The sequence below is a fragment of the Oncorhynchus gorbuscha genome, linkage group LG19 (assembly GCF_021184085.1).
Source record: "Oncorhynchus gorbuscha isolate QuinsamMale2020 ecotype Even-year linkage group LG19, OgorEven_v1.0, whole genome shotgun sequence".
NCBI lineage: Eukaryota > Metazoa > Chordata > Actinopteri > Salmoniformes > Salmonidae > Oncorhynchus > Oncorhynchus gorbuscha.
This window is the reverse complement of record NC_060191.1, coordinates 24042007-24062412: the sequence shown is the minus strand read 5'-3', so window position 1 is coordinate 24062412 and position 20406 is coordinate 24042007. Positions and strand designations below refer to the sequence as shown.

The window sequence follows — 20406 nt, the reverse complement described above, 5'->3', positions numbered from 1 at the left end:
TTGAGCAATGCATTTCAAACACAGATTCAACCACAAAGTCCAGAGAGGTTTTCCAGTGCCTTGCAATGAAGGGCACCTATTGTTAGATTGGTAAAACAAAAACAGACATTGAATAACCCTTTGAGCATAGTGAAGTTATTAATTAGACTTTGAATGGTGTATCAATACACCTAGTAACTGCAAAGATACAGGTGTCCTTCCACACTCAGTTGCTGGAGAGGAAGGAAACCGCTCAGGAATTTCACCATGAGGCCAATGGTGACTTTAAAGCAGTTACAGAGTTGAATGGCTGTGATAGGAGAAAACTGAGGATGGATCAACAACATTGTAGTTACTCCACAATACTAACCTAATTTACAGAGTGAAAATAAGGAAGCCTGTACATAATAAACAATATTCCACAACATGCATCCTGTTTGCAGCAAGGCACTAAAATACAAGGTATTGTGTGTAGATGGGTGAGAGAGAAAAAAACATCTTTAATCCATGTTAAATTCAGGCTGTAGTACAACAAAATGTGGAATAAGTCAAGGAGTGTGAATACTTCCTGAAGACGGTTCACTCTCATATTCACTCAGAAGGAAGGAGGAGGAAATGGAAAAGGGGAGTGGAAGTAACTACAACGTCTTGAACAGCAGGGTGCTAAAGGCACACATTTGAAAATCCTTTCGGTTACCTTCTGATTTCCAGCGTGTTGAGGCCAAACTTCTGCTTCAGACTGTGGTTCCAAGCCTGGCCAAAGGCACTCAGGGGTACCCCATCCTTATACCTGGGAAGGAGAGAGTTAATAACAGTCCAAATGTCTAGGTATAAACTAACAAAAATCCCAATTAAATGTAAACATGACCACTGTTATGCTTTTAATGTTCATGCCCGGTGCTAATCATGCTAATCTATGCTACGCAACAGTTAACATGACTCCTTTAGCATATAGATGGCTTTTGATCTCACATTTCTTCTTGAGCTCCGTCTCAGTCGAGTCAAGACTCTCGGAGCTCATTGGGATGCATGCGTCCCATCTGGGATTGTTCAACTCATAAGCCCCTGGTCATCTGGTCCACAGCTCTGACTGTGCTCAGGCATGAATACTGAACACATATTCTTTTCATCCGCTAGTCTTTTAGTGCATCTGCTTATCAAGGGTGACGGTTACACACATTGCCAAGGCTAATTATCGAAGCAAATGAGGTAATTTCACCCACAAATATCAGAGCAATATTCCAATTCAGGAATCAAAGGTTGACATGACAAAAACCTGTGTAGCTACATAATAAGCATACTGTAACCTATCCGTCTTCAGAGATTTTCAATGGAGGTCATTAGCCTTAAGTGTGAGTGCTTACCAGGTGGCCCTAGGGGGTGGGCATCCCTGGATGGTGCAGGAGAGTTTGACCCCCATGCCCTCCCACACCATGTGGGCTCTCAGTGGGATAGGGAAGTCTGGGGCCTTTTGACTCAGGTCCTCCAGATACTTCAAATGGATGGAAGCCTTCTGCTCAGCCTGGAACACGGATAGACACAGATGGTATTCAAATACACTTACAGCTGGTATTCAAATGCACCCCCCTCCATTTGTTTTGTACACTGCTGCTACTCGCTGTTTATTATCTATGCATAGTCACTTCCCCCCTAATTACCTCAACTAACCTGTACCCCCGCACACTGACTCGGAACCGGTACCCTCTGTACATAGCCTCGTTATTGTTATTTGATTATGTTACTTTTTATTCCATTTTTTTTTATACTTTAGTTTATTTGGAAAATATTTTTTTAACTCTTCTTGAACTGTACTGTCGGTTAAGGGCTTGTAAGTAAGCAGTTCATGGTAAGGTCTACACTTGTTCGGTGTATTCGGTGCATGTGACAAATAAAGTTAGATTTGATTTGATTGCTGGTGAACTGACATAAGGCAAAGAAACTTAATTGTCAGTAAGCCATGGGGGAATGTAGGGATGTCAGCGTTGGCGACATACAACTACAATGGTTAAATGAGACCATGTTTATTTTCAACTGGGCAACTGTTTTTATTCATCTGGCCCTACTGAATTCACAATACCAAAGGCCTATAACTCAGTGTCCGGAGTGTCCGTGTATATCTGTATGGGATGAGATCAGAGCAGTCTCTTACCTGCCTACGCAAGGCCATGCGGTCACAGCGTTGGCGGACATAGCGCTGTTCCCTGAGCACCTCCACCTCTACTTTCTCAGCCTCATTTCCAAACAGGGTCCACTTCTCTCCAGTTCTCAGACCCTGTTCATCCGCTGCCATGGTCTCCTTCAGGACATCCCTATCGGACCAGAGAACCAAGAGATTCCCTGTTAGAAAGCCACTGAGAAAAGGCCTATTGGCAAACGTGCATAGAGTACATACACCAACTCCTTGTGACACTGAGGCTGTCCTAATCATAGAAATATAATTAAGCAATAAGGCCAGGATGTTTGTGGTATATGGCCAATATACCACTGCTAAGGGCTGTTCTTAAGCACGACACAACGCGGCCATATACCACAAAACCCCGAGGTGCCTTATAGCTATTTTAAACTGGTTACCAATGTAATTAGAACAGAAAAAATAAACGGTTTGTCATAGCATGGTATATGGTCTGATATAGCATGACTTTCAACCAATCAGCATTCAGTGTTCGAACCAACCAGTTTATAATGATATTTGTATGGTCCTAATATGGACACCTTACATATACATAATCTTATAATATATTGGCTTGGCATTTTTCCAATTTTGTTGACTTACAACCTGGACTAAAAATAGATTTTTTGGGGTGTTTGTATCATTTTATTTACACAGCATGCCTACAACTTTGAAGATGCAAAATATTTTTTGTGAAACAAACAAGAAATAAGACAATAACAAAAAAACCTGAGCGTGCATAACTATTCAAAGTCAATACTTTGTAGAACCACCTTTTGCAGCAATTACAGCTACAAGTCTCTTGGGGTATGTCTCTATACACTTGGCACATCTAGCCACTTGGACTGTTGCCCATTCTTCAAGGCGAAACTGCTCCAGCTCCTTCAAGTTGGATGGGTTTCACTGGTGTACAGCAATCTTTAAGTCATACCACAGATTCTCAATTGGATTGAGGTCTGGGCTTTGACTAGGCCATTCCAAGACATTTAAATGTCTCCCCTTAAACCACTCAAGTGTTGCTTTGGCAGAATGCTTAGGGTCATTGTCATGCTGGAAGGTGAACCTCCGTCCCAGTCTCAAATCTCTGGACGACTGAAACATTCCCTGTATTTAGCACCATCCACCATTCCTTCAATTCTGACCAGTTTCCCAGTCCCTGCCTATGAAAAACATCCCCACTGCACGATGCTGCCACCACCATGCTTCACTGATTAATGTCCTCCTTGCCTGGTCCGTGAGTTTTGGTGGGCGGCCCTCTCTTGGCAGGTTTGTTGTGGTACCATATTTTTTCCATTTTTTAAATAATGGATTTAATGTTGCTCTGTGGGATGTTTATATTTTTTTACAACCCAACCCTGATCTGTACTTCTCCACAACGTTGTCCCTGACCTGTTTGGAGAGCGCCTTGGTCTTCATTGTGCCACTTGCTTGGTGGTGCCCCTTGCTTAGTGGTGTTGCAGACTCTGGGGCCTGTCGGAACAGGTGTATATATACTGACATCATGTGACACTTAGATTGCACACAGGTGGACTTTATTTTAGTAATTAAGTGACTTCTGAAGGTAATTCTGAAGGTAAGCGGTTGCACCAGATCTTATTTAGGGGCTTCATGGAAAAGGAGTTGAATACATATGCACGCAACACTTTTCCGTTGTTCATTTTTTTGCATTTTTTGAAACAACTACTCCACTACTATCACATGTAAGTCGCTCTGGATAAGAGCGTCTGCTAAATGACTTAAATGTAAATGTACAAAACCATGTGTACACGTGCGCCTATGTTTGTGTTGCTTCACAGTCTCCGCTCTTCCATAAGGTCTATTTTTAACAGTTTTTTAAATCTAATTGTACTTCTTGCATCAGTTACTTGATGTAGAATAGAGTTTCATGTAGTCATGGCTCTATGTAGTACTGTGCGCACCCCATAGTCTATTCTGGACTTGGGGACTGTGAAGAGACCTCTTGTGGCATGTCTTGTGTCTTGTGTGTCCGAGCTGTGTGTCAGTAGTTCAAACATACAGCTCGGTGCATTTAACATGTCAACACCTCTCATAAATACAAGTAGTGATTAAGTCAATTGTTCCTTTACTTTGTGCCAGGAGAGATTGACATGCATATTATTCATATTATGTTAGCTCTCTGTGTACGTCCAAGGGCCAGCTGTGCTGCCCTGTTCTAAGCCAATTGCAATTTTTTTTCAAGTCCCTTTTTGTGGCTGAACTACTGAACAGTAGTCCAGGTGCGACAAAACTAGGGCCTGTAAGACATGCCTTGTTGATAGTGCTGTTAAGAAGGCAGAACAGCGCTTTATTATGGACAGACTTCTCACCATCTTAGCTACTGTTGTATCAATATGTTTTTACCATGACAATTTACAATTCAGGGTTACTCCAAGCAGTTTAGTCACCTCAACTTGCTCAATTTCCACATGATTTATTACAAGATTTAGTTGAGGTTAAGAGTTTAGTGAATGATTTGTCCCAAATACAATTATTTTAGTTTTAGAAATACTTAGGACTAACTTATTCCTTGCCACCCAGTCTGAAACTTACTGCAGATCTTTGTTAGGTGTTGCAGTCATTTCATTCGCTGTAGTAGCTGACATGTATAGTGTTGAGTCATCCACATACATAGACACACTGGCTTTACTGAAAGTAAATAACCTATGTATGTACCTAGGCAAGTAGTTAGTAAAGATTGAAAAAATGAAGGGGCCTAGACAGCTGCCCTGGGGGAATTCCTGATTCCCCAGCCTGTTGGAGAGGCTTGCATTAAAGAACACACTGTGTGTTCTGTTAGATAAGTAACTATTTATCCACAATATAGCAGGGGGTGTAAAGCCATAGACATACGTTTTTCCAGCAGCAGACTATGATCGATAATGTCAAAAGCCGAACTGAATTGTAACAAAACAGTCCCCACAATTTTACCTTTATTTAACTAAGCAAGTCAGTTAAGAACAAATTCTTATTTTCAATGACAACCGAGGAACAGTGGGTTAACTGCCTTGTTCATGGGTAGAACAACAGATGTTTACCTTGTCAGCTCAGGGATTCGATCTTGCATCCTTTCAGTTACTAGTTCAACGCTCTAACCACTAGGCTACCTGCCACCCCAATCTTTCTATTATCAATTTATCTCAGCCAATCATCAGTCATTTGTGTAAGCACTGAGCTTGTTGAATGTCCTTCCCAATTAGCATGCTGATAGTCTGTGGTCAATTTGTTTACTGTAAAAAAGCATTCTATCTGGTCAAACACAATTTTTTTCCAAAAGTTTACTAAGGGTTGGTAACAGTCTGATTGGTCGGCTATTTGAGCCAGTAAAGGGGGCTTTGATATTCTTACTGTAGGTAGCGGAATGACTTTTGCTCTCCTCCTGGCCTGTGGGCACACACTTTTAGTAGGATTAAATGGAAAATATGGCAAATAGAAGTGGCAATATCATCCACTATTATCCTCAGTAATTTTCCATCCAAGATCTCTCTCCGGTGGCTTGTCATTGTTGATAGACAACAATAGTTTTTTCACCTCTTCCAAACTCACTTTATGGAATTCAAAATTGCAAATGCTTGTCTTTCATAATTTGGTCAGACATACTTGGATGTGTGGTGTCAGCATTTGTTGCTGACATGTCATGCCTAAGTTTGCTAATCTTGCCAATGAAAAAAATCACGAAGGTAGTAGGCAATATCAGTCAGGTTTGCGATGAATGAGCCATCTGATTCAATGAATGATGGAGCTGAGATTGCCTTTTTTTCTCTCTCCAAAATGTCATTTAATTAAGATGCTCCAAAGCTTTTACTATCATTCTTCATGTCATTTATCTTTGTTTCATCGTGTAGCTTCTTCTTTTTATTCCGTTTAGTCACGTGATTTCTCAATTTGCAATACGTTTGCCAATCGGTTGCGCAACCCAGATTTATTTGCCATTCCCTTTGCCTCATCCCGCTCAACCATACAAGTTTAAATTTATCATCAATGGAATTGTTTTTACAGTCATTTTCTTCATGGCTGCCTGCTTATTACTAACTGGAAGAAGCCATTTCATAAATGTGTCAAGTGCAGCGTCTGTTTGCTCCTCATTACACACCGCGGACCAACAATGAAAACCACAGCACACATGAAACAAAAACAATAGCAGCAATGCATATATAAATGCGTCATTGCAGAAGTACTACAAAAGCATGTTTCGACTCAACAGTAGCCTGGGGAAATATCCTGGGGTTGAATAAAAAAAATCTGACAAACTCTATTTCTGCTTATGATCAGTTTTTTTTTTTAGATAGCATACTGTATGTCAGATCCTGGAGATTCGGCGAGAGATTGGCCTCTAAAAATCAAGCTCAATAAGAAAATGATGCTCAACATGCTGGATGTACACTGAGTGTACAAAACATTTTGAAAAGCTGCTCTTTCCTTGACATAGACTGACCAGGTGAATCCAGTTGAAAGCTATGATCCCTTATTGATGTCAATTGTTAAATCCACTTCAGTCATTGTAGATGAAGGGGTGGACACAGGTTAAAGAAGGATTTTAAGCCTAGAGGCAATTGAGACATGGATTGTGTACGTGTGCCATTCAGAGGGTGAATGGGCAAGACAAAATATTTAAGTGCCTTTGAACAGGGTGTGGTAGTAGGTGCCAGGTGCACCAGTTAGTGTCAAGAACTGCAACGGTGCCATGTTTTTCATGCTCAACAGTTTCCCATTTGTATCAAGAATGGTCCACCATCCAAAGGACATCTAGTCAACTTGAAACAACCGTGGGAAGCATTCGAGTCAACATTGGCCAGAATCCCAGTGGAACGCTTTTGACACCTTGTAGAGTCCATGCCCCGACGGATTGAGGCTGTTCTGAGGGCAAAAGGGGTGCAGCTTAATATTAGGAAGGTGTTCTTAATGTTTTGTACACTCAGTGTATAGCCTTTAGGTCTATAGCTTTAGTTCAATAAAATCACTACTGAGCTGTCCTGCAGTACAGTCAAGATGGCAGGTAACATATAAAAGCCCCCATAGTGGTTAGAGCTTTGGGGATCGAATCCCTGCGCTGGCAAGGTCAAAATCTGCCGCTCTGCCCCTGAGCAAGGCAGTGAACCCACTGTTCCCCAGGCACCGAAGATGTGGATGAGCTCCCCACAAAAGAGCTAAGTCCTATGAGTCATCCAGTGAATTTGCATACTGTCCTGAATTTACACTACCTTCCCTGATAGGAGGGTGGGATTTGTAGGAAAGAGTGAGGGAGCAAGGGAAATAGAGAGAGGTGAAACAAGAATAAACAAGAATCTCACACCTCTAATTGGGGGTTAGAGACAGAGAGATAACGAGAGAGAGCATCGTGTTCACATTGTTATCGAATCAAAACAAAATGTCATGCCAATCCCATATCCCCGGGGTGTTCGTTCAGGTGTCCCAGAAATAGACTCAACGAATCCATGAAGGGGTTTAGAATCCATCCCACATATCCTTCCAAATTCACTCAAGGAGGATTTCATCAGTCTCTACTCTCTCCTCCCAAAAATATCCCCTTTCTTTCCGGCTCCTCTCCTGGGTGGAACGGCTTTAGGTTTCCATGCAGCAAATATACTTCGGAAGGGAGAAAGACCTTGTTAATGTCTGAGCGAAAGGGATTACTAGGCAGAGAAATAAAAAGGTGAGCCCGGGCCTTGGAATTCGAGCTAAGCACGTTAGCAGGCTGAGGTCTGGTTGGCACTCCAGTTGATGGGAGGACAAGAGGGCGTGAAAGAGCCACTCAGATGACAACGAGATGCAGGCACGTCTGCACAGCTGAGGCTTATTACTGCTGTCAGATGCATGGACTTTCTCTCAAGTGATCCACAACTTTCCTTTCTTTTTAACTCTTCCTCTCAGTCCGCATATCGTCCTGCTGCCAAACACTTGTCCTCTTTTCTAAAGGAGAAAAGGTCCTCTTCACTCGATCTCTCTATTCATCACTGCCAGTGACTGGCAGATTGCTTCTTAATCTTTCTTGGCTTTCCTGTTAGAGAGGAACCAGAGTTCATAGCACGGTGTAAGAGTTCATTTCAGTGCATTTACATTTCGTGTTTGTACTGCTTTGACATGCTTTGAATAGATCAAACAAGCATTTTTTGTTGTTGTCACAGATCAGTTATTTCATACTTTAAACTTTGTACTGTGATTGCATGTTGTGTCTTTGGTTATGCCGGATTAAATGATGTGACATGCTATTCTATAAAATCCTTTCTCCGTAATTAATATTACCTGATTGAGCTAATCATGTAAATGTAATTAACTAGAGAGTTGGGGCACCACAAAATAATATGTATAGAGCTGTTATCTTCCGGATAAACTCTTAAAGACCTAGTAATATTTTACATCAATAGAAGTCAATATTAATCGTCACCTTAATTCAGTCTCATCGGAAAGTTGTAAACTCTTGGTTATCTTCCGAACCCTGGCTAACAAGTTGAATCAGCAATACAAAATTGGGTTTAATTCTTTATTTACTTAAATACCTAACTAATCACACAGAATTACATATACACAGAATGAATTATACCTTGATTACATATTACGTGATAAAGGAAAACGTCCCTAGGCGGCGGAACAGATATGACAGCTGGTTACACAAAAGAAACGGGTCTGGGTTTGAGTGAAAGAGCGGGAAGACTGAGGGACAAAGGGAGAAGCTGTGTGCTATCGTAAATACAGTATCTTTTGCATTCTAAATTACCGCCCATTTGGAAAAGGAAAATGCAATAAATATTTACTCAAAGCTGCGCTTCGGTAGGTTGGTGGTAGATGGAAGACCGTGTTGCCAAACCGAGTCCTTTGAAGAATGTCTCTGGTGGTCAATTGGATACGTTATAGTAACATTTACATATTTACATTTACATTTAAGTCATTTAGCAGACGCTCTTATCCAGAGCGACTTACAAATTGGTGCACTCACCTTATGACATCCAGTGGAACAGTCACTTTACAATAGTGCATCTAAATCTTAAAGGGGGGGGAGAGAGGGAATACTTATCCTATCCTAGGTATTCCTTAAAGAGGTGGGGTTTCAGGTGTCTCCGGAAGGTGGTGATTGACTCCGCTGTCCTGGCGTCGTGAGGGAGTTTGTTCCACCATTGGGGGCCAGAGCAGCGAACAGTTTTGACTGGGCTGAGCGGGAGCTGTACTTCCTCAGTGGTAGGGAGGCGAGCAGGCCAGAGGTGGATGAACGCAGTGCCCTTGTTTGGGTGTAGGGCCTGATCAGAGCCTGGAGGTACTGAGGTGCCGTTCCCCTCACAGCTCCGTAGGCAAGCACCATGGTCTTGTAGCGGATGCGAGCTTCAACTGGAAGCCAGTGGAGAGAACGGAGGAGCGGGGTGACATGAGAGAACTTGGGAAGGTTGAACACCAGACGGGCTGCGGCGTTCTGGATGAGTTGAAGGGGTTTAATGGCACAAGCAGGGAGCCCAGCCAACAGCGAGTTGCAGTAATCCAGACGGGAGATGACAAGTGCCTGGATTAGGACCTGCGCCGCTTCCTGTGTGAGGCAGGGTCGTACTCTGCGGATATTGTAGAGCATGAACCTACAGGAACGGGCCACCGCCTTGATGTTGGTTGAGAACGACAGGGTGTTGTCCAGGATCACACCAAGGTTCTTAGCGCTCTGGGAGGAAGACACAATGGAGTTGTCAACCGTGATGGCGAGATCATGGAACGGGCAGTCCTTCCCCGGGAGGAAGAGCAGCTCCGTCTTGCCGAGGTTCAGCTTGAGGTGGTGATCCGTCACCTATGTCTGCCAGACATGCAGAGATGCGATTCGCCACCTGGTCATCAGAAGGGGGAAAGGAGAAGATTAGTTGTAGATAGCTAGCTACGATCAAACAAATCAAACCGTTGTACTGTAATGAAATGAAATGAAAATGTGATACTACCTGTGAATGCGACCGGGTTGTTGAGTTCTATTCAGAAGACGTTGGCTAGCGTTGGCTAGCTAGTAACGTCATTATGTGGTAGACGGGATACTCTGTCTGTTCTTTCCTAGCCCGCGTTTGCAGCTGCTGTGGCTAACTCAACGGCTAGGAGGTATCACTTCTGTAGTGAACAAGAGTTCAAAGTTCATACCATTCGCAACCAAAGCTCACGCTGAGGTTGGCTTAGTTCTGTAGTTGACATGTTAGTCCTTTTAACGCAGAGGCTGCAGACCTCACGTACTTTGAACAGGAAGTTACGTCAAGGCTTTATATTGCTTTTGGGCTATATATAGGCTTTTGCCAGCAGCATACCACCCTGCATACCACTGCTGGCTTGCTTCTGAAGCTAAGCAGGGTTGGTCCTGGTCAGTTCCTGGATGGGAGACCAGATGCTGCTGGAAGTGGTGTTGGAGGGCCAGTAGGAGGCACTCTTTCCTCTGGTCTAAAAAAATATCCCAATGCCCCAAGGCAGTGATTGGGTACACTGCCCTGTGTAGGGTGCAGTCTCTCAGATGGCACCCGAAAGACGTCACCCGTGTCCTGACTCTCTGAGGTCATTAAAGATCCCAAGGCACTTATCGTAATAGTAGGGGTGTTAACCCCGGTGTCCTGACTAAATTGCCAATCTGGCCCTCAAACCATCACGGTCACCTAATAATCCCCAGTTTACAATTGGATCATTAATCCCCTCCTCTCCCCTGTAACTATTCCCCAGGTCGTTGCTGCAAATGAGAACGTGTTCTCAGTCAACTTACCTGGTAAAATAACAGATAAATAAAAATAAATAAAAATATAGTGGAGCGAGAAGGGTGTGTCTGAAAAGTTTTATACCCCATGTCTCTTCACAGGGGCGGGCCACTGATTGTGAGCAGAGCCCTAACCTTATGAAAACCCAAATCTCAAATTTGGAAGCTAAAATTACGTTTCATCTCTTCACCAATAATTTTATATTCAAACATTTAAATTGAACAACAGTGAATCCGATAACTCTGATGTGTAGACTTTCCACTGTAGAGTTTATGTCATCCAATCATTGAGGAGAATGTCTCAGATGACAACCGAACTGACATCATATTCATTAAGTGACACCGCATATGTTATTTAATTGGTCGGATTACCAGAATATAGTTCATTTTCGCCCAACCTTCTGATGTTCCCAGACTCTCTATGTTAACCAAGGGGTTTTCAAATTTCACATCAGTAGGCTAGAGAGAAAAAAGGGGAAGAGGTATTTATGATTGTCATAAACCTACCCCAGGCCAACCTCATGACAGGCATGACCGGATTGGTTTTTAGGGTTGAGGTGCCTCAATGACCGAAAAGGTCTTGATGTTTTGTTTCAACCATTTTTCCAGTTACATTATACTTGGAGATGTCAAATCTAACTCCTTTTGTTCTCATTTGCAACTGCGACCTGGCCAAGATAAAGCATAGCAGTGTGAACAGACAACACAGAGTTACACATGGAGTAAACAATTAACAAGTCAATAACACAGTAGAAAAAAAGGGGAGTCTATATACAATGTGTGCAAAAGGCATGAGGTAGGCGAATAATTACAATTTTGCAGATTAACACTGGAGTGATAAATGATCAGATGGTCATGTACAGGTCGAGATATTGGTGTGCAAAAGAGCAGAAAAGTAAGTAAATAAAAACAGTATGGGGATGAGGTAGGTGAAAATGGGTGGGCTATTTACCAATAGACTATGTACAGCTGCAGCGATCGGTTAGCTGCTCAGATAGCTGATGTTTGAAGTTGGTGAGGGAGATAAAAGTCTCCAACTTCAGCGATTTTTGCAATTCGTTCCAGTCACAGGCAGCAGAGTACTGGAACGAAAGGCGGCCAAATGAGGTGTTGGCTTTAGGGATGATCAGTGAGATACACCTGCGGAGCGCGTGCTATGGATGGGTGTTGCCATCGTGACCATTGAACTGAGATAAGGTGGAGCTTTACCTAGCATGGACTTGTAGATGACCTGGAGCCAGTGGGTCTGGCGACGAATATGTAGCGAGGGCCAGCCGACGAGAGCATACAAGTCGCAGTGGTGGGTGGTATAAGGTGCTTTAGTGACAAAACGGATGGCACTGTGATAAACTGCATCCAGTTTGCTGAGTAGAGTGTTGGAAGCCATTTTGTAGATGACATCGCCGAAGTCGAGGATCGGTAGGATAGTCAGTTTTACTAGGGTAAGCTTGGCGGCGTGAGTGAAGGAGGCTTTGTTGCGGAATAGAAAGACGACTCTTGATTTGATTTTCGATTGGAGATGTTTGATATGAGTCTGGAAGGAGAGTTTGCAGTCTAGCCAGACACCTAGGTACTTACAGGTGTCCACATATTCAAGGTCGGAACCATCCAGGGTGGTCATGCTAGTCGGGCATGCGGGTGCAGGCAGCGATCTGTTGAAAAGCATGCATTTGGTTTTACTAGCGTTTAAGAGCAGTTGGAGGCCACGGAAGGAGTGTTGTATGGCATTGAAGCTCGTTTGGAGGTTAGATAGCACAGTGTCCAATGACGGGCCGAAAGTATATAGAATGGTGTCGTCTGCGTAGAGGTGGATAAGGGAATCGCCCGCAGCAAGAGCAACATCATTGATATATACAGAGAAAAGAGTCGGCCCGAGAATTGAACCCTGTGGCACCCCCATAGAGTCTACCAGAGGACCGGACAGCATGCCCTCCGATTTGACACACTGAACTCTGTCTGCAAAGTAATTGGTGAACCAGGCAAGGCAGTTATCCGAAAAACCGAGGCTACTGAGTCTGCCGATAAGAATATGGTGATTGACAGAGTCGAAAGCCTTGGCAAGGTCGATGAAGACTGCTGCACAGTACAGTCTTTTGTCGATGGCGGTTATGATAACGTTTAGTACCTTGAGTGTGGCTGAGGTGCACCGTGACCGGCTCGGAAACCAGATTGCACAGCGGAGAAGGTACGGTGGAATTCGAGATGGTCAGTGACCTGTTTGTTGACTTGGCTTTCGAAGACCTTAGATAGGCAGGGCAGGATGGATATAGGTCTGTAACAGTTTGGGTCCAGGGTGTCTCCCCCTCTGAAGAGGGGGATGACTGCGGCAGCTTTCCAATCCTTGGGGATCTCAGACGATATGAAAGAGAGGTTGAACAGGCTGGTAATAGGGGTTGCGACAATGGCGGCGGATAGTTTCAGAAATAGAGGGTCCAGATTGTCAAGCCCAGCTGATTTGTACGGGTCCAGGTTTTGCAGCTCTTTCAGAACATCTGCTATCTGGATTTGGGTAAAGGAGAACCTAGAGAGACTTGGGCGAGGAGCTGCGGGGGGGGGGGCATGGCCAGCCATTGAGAAATGCTTATTGAAGTTTTCGACGATAATCATGGATTTATCGGTGGTGACCGTGTTACCTAGCCTCAGTGCAGTGGGCAGCTGGGAGGAGGTGCTCTTGTTCTCCATGGACTTCACAGTGTCCCAGAACTTTTTGGAGTTAGAGCTACAGGATGCAAACTTCTGCCTGAAGAAGCTGGCCTTAGCTTTCCTGACTGACTGCGTGTATTGGTTCCTGACTTCTCTGAACAGTTGCATATCGCGGGGACTATTCGATGCTATTGCAGTCCGCCACAGGATGTTTTTGTGCTGGTCGAGGGCAGTCAGGTCTGGAGTGAACCAAGGGCTGTATCTGTTCTTAGTTCTGTATTTTTCGAACGGAGCATGCTTATCTAAAATGGTGAGGAAGTTACTTTTAAAGAATGACCAGGCATCCTCAACTGACGGGATGAGGTCAATGTCCTTCCAGGATACCCGGGCCAGGTCGATTAGAAAGGCCTGCTCACAGAAGTGTTTTAGGGAGCGTTTGACAGTGATGAGGGGTGGTCGTTTGACTGCGGCTCCGTAGCAGATACAGGCAATGAGGCAGTGATCGCTGAGATCCTGGTTGGAGACAGCGGAGGAGTATTTGGAGGGCCAGTTGGTCAGGATGATGTCTATGAGGGTGCCCTTGTTTACAGAGTTAGGGTTATACCTTGTGGGTTCCTTGATGATTTGTGTGAGATTGAGGGCATCTAGCTTAGATTGTAGGACTGCCGGGGTGTTAAGCATATCCCAGTTTAGGTCACCTAACAGAACAAACTCTGAAGCTAGATGGGGGGCGATCAATTCACAAATGGTGTCCAGGGCACAGCTGGGAGCTGAGGGGGGTCGGTAGCAGGCGGCAACAGTGAGAGACTTATTTCTGGAGAGAGTAATTTTCAAAATTAGTAGTTCGAACTGTTTGGGTATGGACCTGGAAAGTATGACATTACTTTGCAGGCTATCTCTGCAGTAGACTGCAACTCCTCCCCCTTTGGCAGTTCTATCTTGACGGAAGATGTTATAGTTGGGTATGGAAATCTCTGAATTTTTGGTGGCCTTCCTGAGCCAGGATTCAGACACGGCAAGGACATCAGGGTTAGCAGAGTGTGCTAAAGCAGTGAGTAAAACAAACTTAGGGAGGAGGCTTCTGATGTTGACATGCATGAAACCAAGGCTTTTTCGATCACAGAAGTCAACAAATTAGGGTGCCTGGGGACATGCAGGGCCTGGGTTTACCTCCACATCTCCCACGGAACAGAGAAGGAGTGGTATGAGGTATGCGTATGAGGCCTAGAGCGTTGGGGACAGAGAATAAGAGGAGCAGGTTTCTGGGCATGGTAGAATATATTCAGGGCAAAATGCGCAGACAGGGGTATGGTGGGGTGCGGGTACAGCGGAGGTAAGCCCAGGCTGTCATGCAGGTGAAAGAGGACCCAAAAGCGACTTAACAGAAACAGAGTTTATTTAAGTCCAAACAGGGAATAACAGAAATCCTCTAGTCTGTAGAGGGGAATAACTGGAGAAGCGGCCACAGACTGCAGGTCGCTTCGGGTAGGCGCAGGCCGTAGTAGACAGAGACACCTGCTCACACGCAGCATCTGATGAAGGCAAAAAACACGACAGGACAGGGCGATACACAATCACAGCAAAAACACGACAGGACAGGGCGAAACGCAATCACAGCATGGTGAATACTAAACAAGGAACCGACGGGACAGGAACGGAACACAAAGGAATAAATAGGGACTCTAATCAGGGGAAAGGATCGGGAACAGGTGTGGGAAGACTAAATGATGATTAGGGGAATAGGAACAGCTGGGAGCAGGAACGGAACGATAGAGAGAAGAGAGAGCGAGAGAGTGAGAGGGGAGGGGGAGAGAGAGGGATAGAAAGAGGGAAAGAACCCAATAAGACCAGCAGAGGGAAACGAACAAAATGGGGAGCACAGGGACAAGACATGATAATAAATGACAAACATGACAGTACCCCCACTCACCGAGCGCCTCCTGGCGCACTCGAGGAGGAATCCTGGCGGCAACGGAGGAAATCATCGATGAGTGAACGGTCCAGCACGTCCCGAGACGGAACCCAACTCCTCTCCTCAGGACCGTAACCCTCCCAATCCACTAAGTATTGGTGACCCCGTCCCCGAGAACGCATGTCCATGATCTTATGTACCTTGTAAATAGGTGCGCTCTCGACAAGGACGGGAGGGGGGAGGGAAGACGAACGGGGTGCGAAGAAAGGGCTTAACACAGGAGACATGGAAGACAGGATGGACGCGACGAAGATGTCGCGGAAGAAGCAGTCGCACAGCGACAGGATTGACGACCTGGGAGACACGGAACGGACCAATGAACCGCGGAGTCAACTTACGAAAGCTGTCGTAAGAGGAAGGTTGCGAGTGGAAAGCCACACTCTCTGGCCGCAACAATACCTTGGACTCTTAATCCTGCGTTTATTGGCGGCTCTCACAGTCTTCCCCGCAGACAAAGGCAGACCGGTAGTGAAGCCTAAGGCGATGTGAGACCATGGTCGAGAAGGAATGGGGAGCGGTCTGAGACGACCGGCAGGAGGAGAGTTACCCGACTTAGTCTGCGCGCAGTCCGAACAAGCAGCCACGAAACGGCGCGTGTCACGCTCCTGAGTCGGCCACCAAAAGCGCTGGCGAATAGACGCAAGAGTGCCTCGAACACCGGGATGACCAGCTAACTTGGCAGAGTGAGCCCACTGAAGAACAGCCAGACGAGTGGAAACAGGAACGAAAAGGAGGTTACTAGGACAAGCGCGGCGACGCAGTGTGCGTGAGTGCTTGCTTAACCTGTCTTTCAATTCCCCAGACTGTTAACCCGACAACACGCCCATAAGGAAGAATCCCTCGGGATCAGTAGAAGCCACAGAAGAACTAAACAGACGGGATAAGGCATCAGGCTTGGTGTTCTTGCTACCCGGACGGTAAGAAATCACAAACTCGAAACGAGCGAAAAACAACGCCCAACGAGCTTGACGGGCATTAAGTCGTTTGGCAGAACGGATGTACTCAAGGTTCTTATGGTCTGTCCAAACGACAAAAGGAACGGTCGCCCCCTCCAACCACTGTCGCCATTCGCCTAGGGCTAAGCGGATGGCGAGCAGTTCACGGTTACCCACATCATAGTTGCGCTCAGATGGCGACAGGCGATGAGAAAAATAAGCGCAAGGATGAACCTTATCGTCAGACTGGAAGCGCTGGGATAGAATGGCTCCCACGCCTACCTCTGAAGCGTCAACCTCGACAATGAATTGTCTAGTGACGTCAGGAGTAACGAGGATAGGAGCGGACGTAAAACGTTCTTTTAGAAGATCAAAAGCTCCTGGGCGGAACCGGACCACTTAAAACACGTCTTGACAGAAGTAAGAGCTGTGAGAGGAGCAGCAACTTGACCGAAATTACGAATGAAACGCCGATAGAAATTAGCGAAACCTAAAAAGCGCTGCAACTCGACACGTGACCTTGGAACGGGCCAATCACTGACAGCTTGGACCTTAGCGGAATCCATCTGAATGCCTTCAGCGGAAATAACGGAACCGAGAAAAGTAACGGAGGAGACATGAAAAGAGCACTTCTCAGCCTTTACGTAGAGACAATTCTCTAAAAGGCGCTGTAGAACACGTCGAACGTGCTGAACATGAATCTCGAGTGACGGAGAAAAAATCAGGATATCGTCAAGATAGACAAAAACAAAGATGTTCAGCATGTCTCTCAGAACATCATTAACTAATGCCTGAAAAACAGCTGGCGCATTGGCGAGACCGAACGGCAGAACCCGGTACTCAAAATGCCCTAACGGAGTGTTAAACGCCGTTTTCCACTCGTCCCCCTCTCTGATGCGCACGAGATGGTAAGCGTTACGAAGGTCCAACTTAGTAAAGCACCTGGCTCCCTGCAGAATCTCGAAGGCTGATGACATAAGGGGAAGCGGATAACGATTCTTAACCGTTATGTCATTCAGCCCTCGATAATCCACGCAGGGGCGCAGAGTACCGTCCTTCTTCTTAACAAAAAGAACCCCGCCCCGGCCGGAGAAGAAGAAGGCACTATGGTACCGGCGTCAAGAGACACAGACAAATAATCCTCGAGAGCCTTACGTTCGGGAGCCGACAGAGAGTATAGTCTACCTCGAGGAGGAGTGGTCCCCGGAAGGAGATCAATACTACAATCATACGACCGGTGAGGAGGAAGGGAGTTGGCTCGGGACCGACTGAAGACCGTGCGCAGATCATGATATTCCTCCGGCACTCCTGTCAAATCGCCAGGTTCCTCCTGAGAAGTAGGGACAGAAGAAACGGGAGGGATGGCAGACATTAAACACTTCACATGACAAGAAACGTTCCAGGATAGGATAGAATTACTAGACCAATTAATAGAAGGATTATGACATACTAGCCAGGGATGACCCAAAACAACAGGTGTAAACGGTGAACGGAAAATCAAAAAGAAATAGTCTCACTGTGGTTACCAGATACTGTGAGAGTTAAAGGTAGTGTCTCAAATTTGATACTGGGAAGATGACTACCATCTAAGGCAAACATGGGCGTAGGCTTGTCTAACGGTCTGAAAGGAATGTTATGTTTCCGAACCCATGCTTCGTCCATGAAACAACCCTCAGCCCCAGAGTCAATCAAGGCACTGCATGTAGCACCCGAACCGGTCCAGCGTAGATGGACCGACATAGTAGTACAAGATCTAGATGAAGAGACCTGAGTAGTAGCGCTCACCAGTAGCCCTCCGCTTACTGATGGGCTCTGGCCTCTTACTGGACATGAATTAACAAAATGTCCAGCAACTCCGCAATAGAGGCACAGGCGGTTGGTGATCCTCCGTTCCCTCTCCTTAGTCGAGATGCGAATCCCTCCCAGCTGCATGGGCTCAGTCTCAAAGCCAGAGGAGGGAGATGGTTGCGATGCGGAGCAGGGAAACACCGTTGATGCGAGCTCTCTTCCACGAGCCCGGTGACGAAGATCTACCCGTCGTTCTATGCGGATGGCGAGAGCAATCAAAGAGTCCACATCTGAAGGAACCTCCCGGGAGAGAATCTCATCCTTAACCACTGCGTGGAGTCCCTCCAGAAAACGAGCGAGCAGCGCCGGCTCGTTCCACTCACTAGAGGCAGCAAGAGTGCGAAACTCAATAGAATAATCCGTTATGGACCGTTCACCTTGGCATAAGGAAGCCAGGGCCCTAGAAGCCTCCCTACCAAAAACTGAACGGTCAAAAACCCGAATCATCTCCTCTTTAAAGTTCTGGAACTTGTTAGAGCAATCAGCCCTTGCCTCCCAGATAGCTGTGCCCCATTCTCGAGCCCGGCCAGTAAGGAGTGAAATGACGTAAGCAACCCGAGCTCTCTCTCTAGAGTATGTGTTGGGTTGGAGAGAGAACACAATCTCACACTGCGTGAGAAAGGAGCGGCACTCAGTGGGCTGCCCGGAGTAGCAAGGTGGGTTATTAACCCTAGGTTCTGGAGGCTCGGCAGGCCAGGAAGTAACAGGTGGCACGAGACGTAGACTCTGGAACTGTCCAGAGAGGTCGGAAACCTGAGCGGCCAGGTTCTCCACGGCATGGCGAGCAGCAGACAATTCCTGCTCGTGTCTGCCGAGCATGGCTCCTTGGATCTCGACGGCAGTGTAACGAGCGTCTGAAGTCGCTGGGTCCATTCCTTGGTCGGTTCCTTCTGTCATGCAGGTGAAAGAGGACCCAAAAGCGACTTAACAGAAACAGAGTTTATTTAAGTCCAAACAGGGAATAACAGAAATCCTCTAGTCTGTAGAGGGAATAACTGGAGAAGCGGCCACAGACTGCAGGTCGCTTCGGTAGGCGCAGGCCGTAGTAGACAGAGACACCTGCTCACACGCAGCATCTGATGAAGGCAAAAACACGACAGGACAGGGCGATACACAATCACAGCAAAAACACGACAGGACAGGGCGAAACGCAATCACAGCATGGTGAATACTAAACAAGGAACCGACGGGACAGGAACGGAACACAAAGGAATAAATAGGGACTCTAATCAGGGGAAAGGATCGGCACTGGGTGATGATGAGAGAGGTTGTATCTCTGGACATGCTGGTTGTAATGGGTGAGGTCACCGCATGTGTGGGAGGTGGGACAAAGGAGGTATCAGGGGTATGAAGAGTGGAACTAGGGGCTCCGTTGTGAACTAAAACAATGATAACTAACCTGAACAACAGTATACAAGGCATATTGACATTTGAGAGAGACATACAGCGAGGCATACGGGGCCCTGTAGCTCAGTTGGTAGAGCATGGCGCTTGTAACGCCAGGGTAGTGAGTTCGATCCCCGGGACCACCCATACGTAGAATGTATGCACACATGACTGTAAGTCGCTTTGGATAAAAGCGTCTGCTAAATGGCATATATTATTATTATTATTAATCACAAGTGTTGAATTGGGAAACCTAGCTAAAACAGTAGGTGAGACAACAACAGCTAATTAGCTAGCACAACAACAGCAGGTAAAATGGCGTTGACTAGGCAACGGGGCCGACAGATAAAACAAACAAGCAGAATGGAGTACCGTGATTAATGGACAGTCCAGTGTGCATCAGCTATGTAGCCAAGAGATCAGTGTCCAGGGGGCAGCGGTGGATGGGGCAGGGAAGCTGGACTGGCGAGTGTTATCCAGGTTAAAAAAACACTAACAATGACTAAATAGCTTGTAGCTAGTTAGCTGGTTAGCTTCTGGAGGTTCTTGAGTGTGTTCTAAAAATTTAAAATAATAGCGATTCCGTATCACATTGGGTGAGGCAGGTTTCCGGAAGGTATAAACAAATTCAAAATCGAAAAGAGATAGAAAGTAAATATGGGTCCAGTGAGTGTTTGGGACGCGGCGATTCAGACGGTTAGCAGGCCTGTGCTAACAAGCTAGCAGTTCGTAGGCCGGGGCTAAACAAGGTAGCAGTTAGCGGACCGGAGCTAAACAAGCTAGC

The 20406-nt window shown here is 45.9% G+C and overlaps 1 protein-coding gene across 1 annotated transcript in view; it reads right to left on the bottom strand.

Moving 5' to 3' along the window:
- The window catches only part of myom3 (myomesin 3), a 92898-nt gene that overhangs the window by 49148 nt on the left and 23344 nt on the right, over window positions 1-20406 (bottom strand). Inside the window, exons 4-6 of the mRNA XM_046314619.1 lie at window positions 2129-2288; window positions 1344-1501; window positions 677-769 (exon numbers count right to left, since the gene is read on the bottom strand). Coding sequence (XP_046170575.1) covers window positions 677-769; window positions 1344-1501; window positions 2129-2288 — 411 coding nt within the window. The remainder of the gene's footprint in view (window positions 1-676; window positions 770-1343; window positions 1502-2128; window positions 2289-20406) is intronic.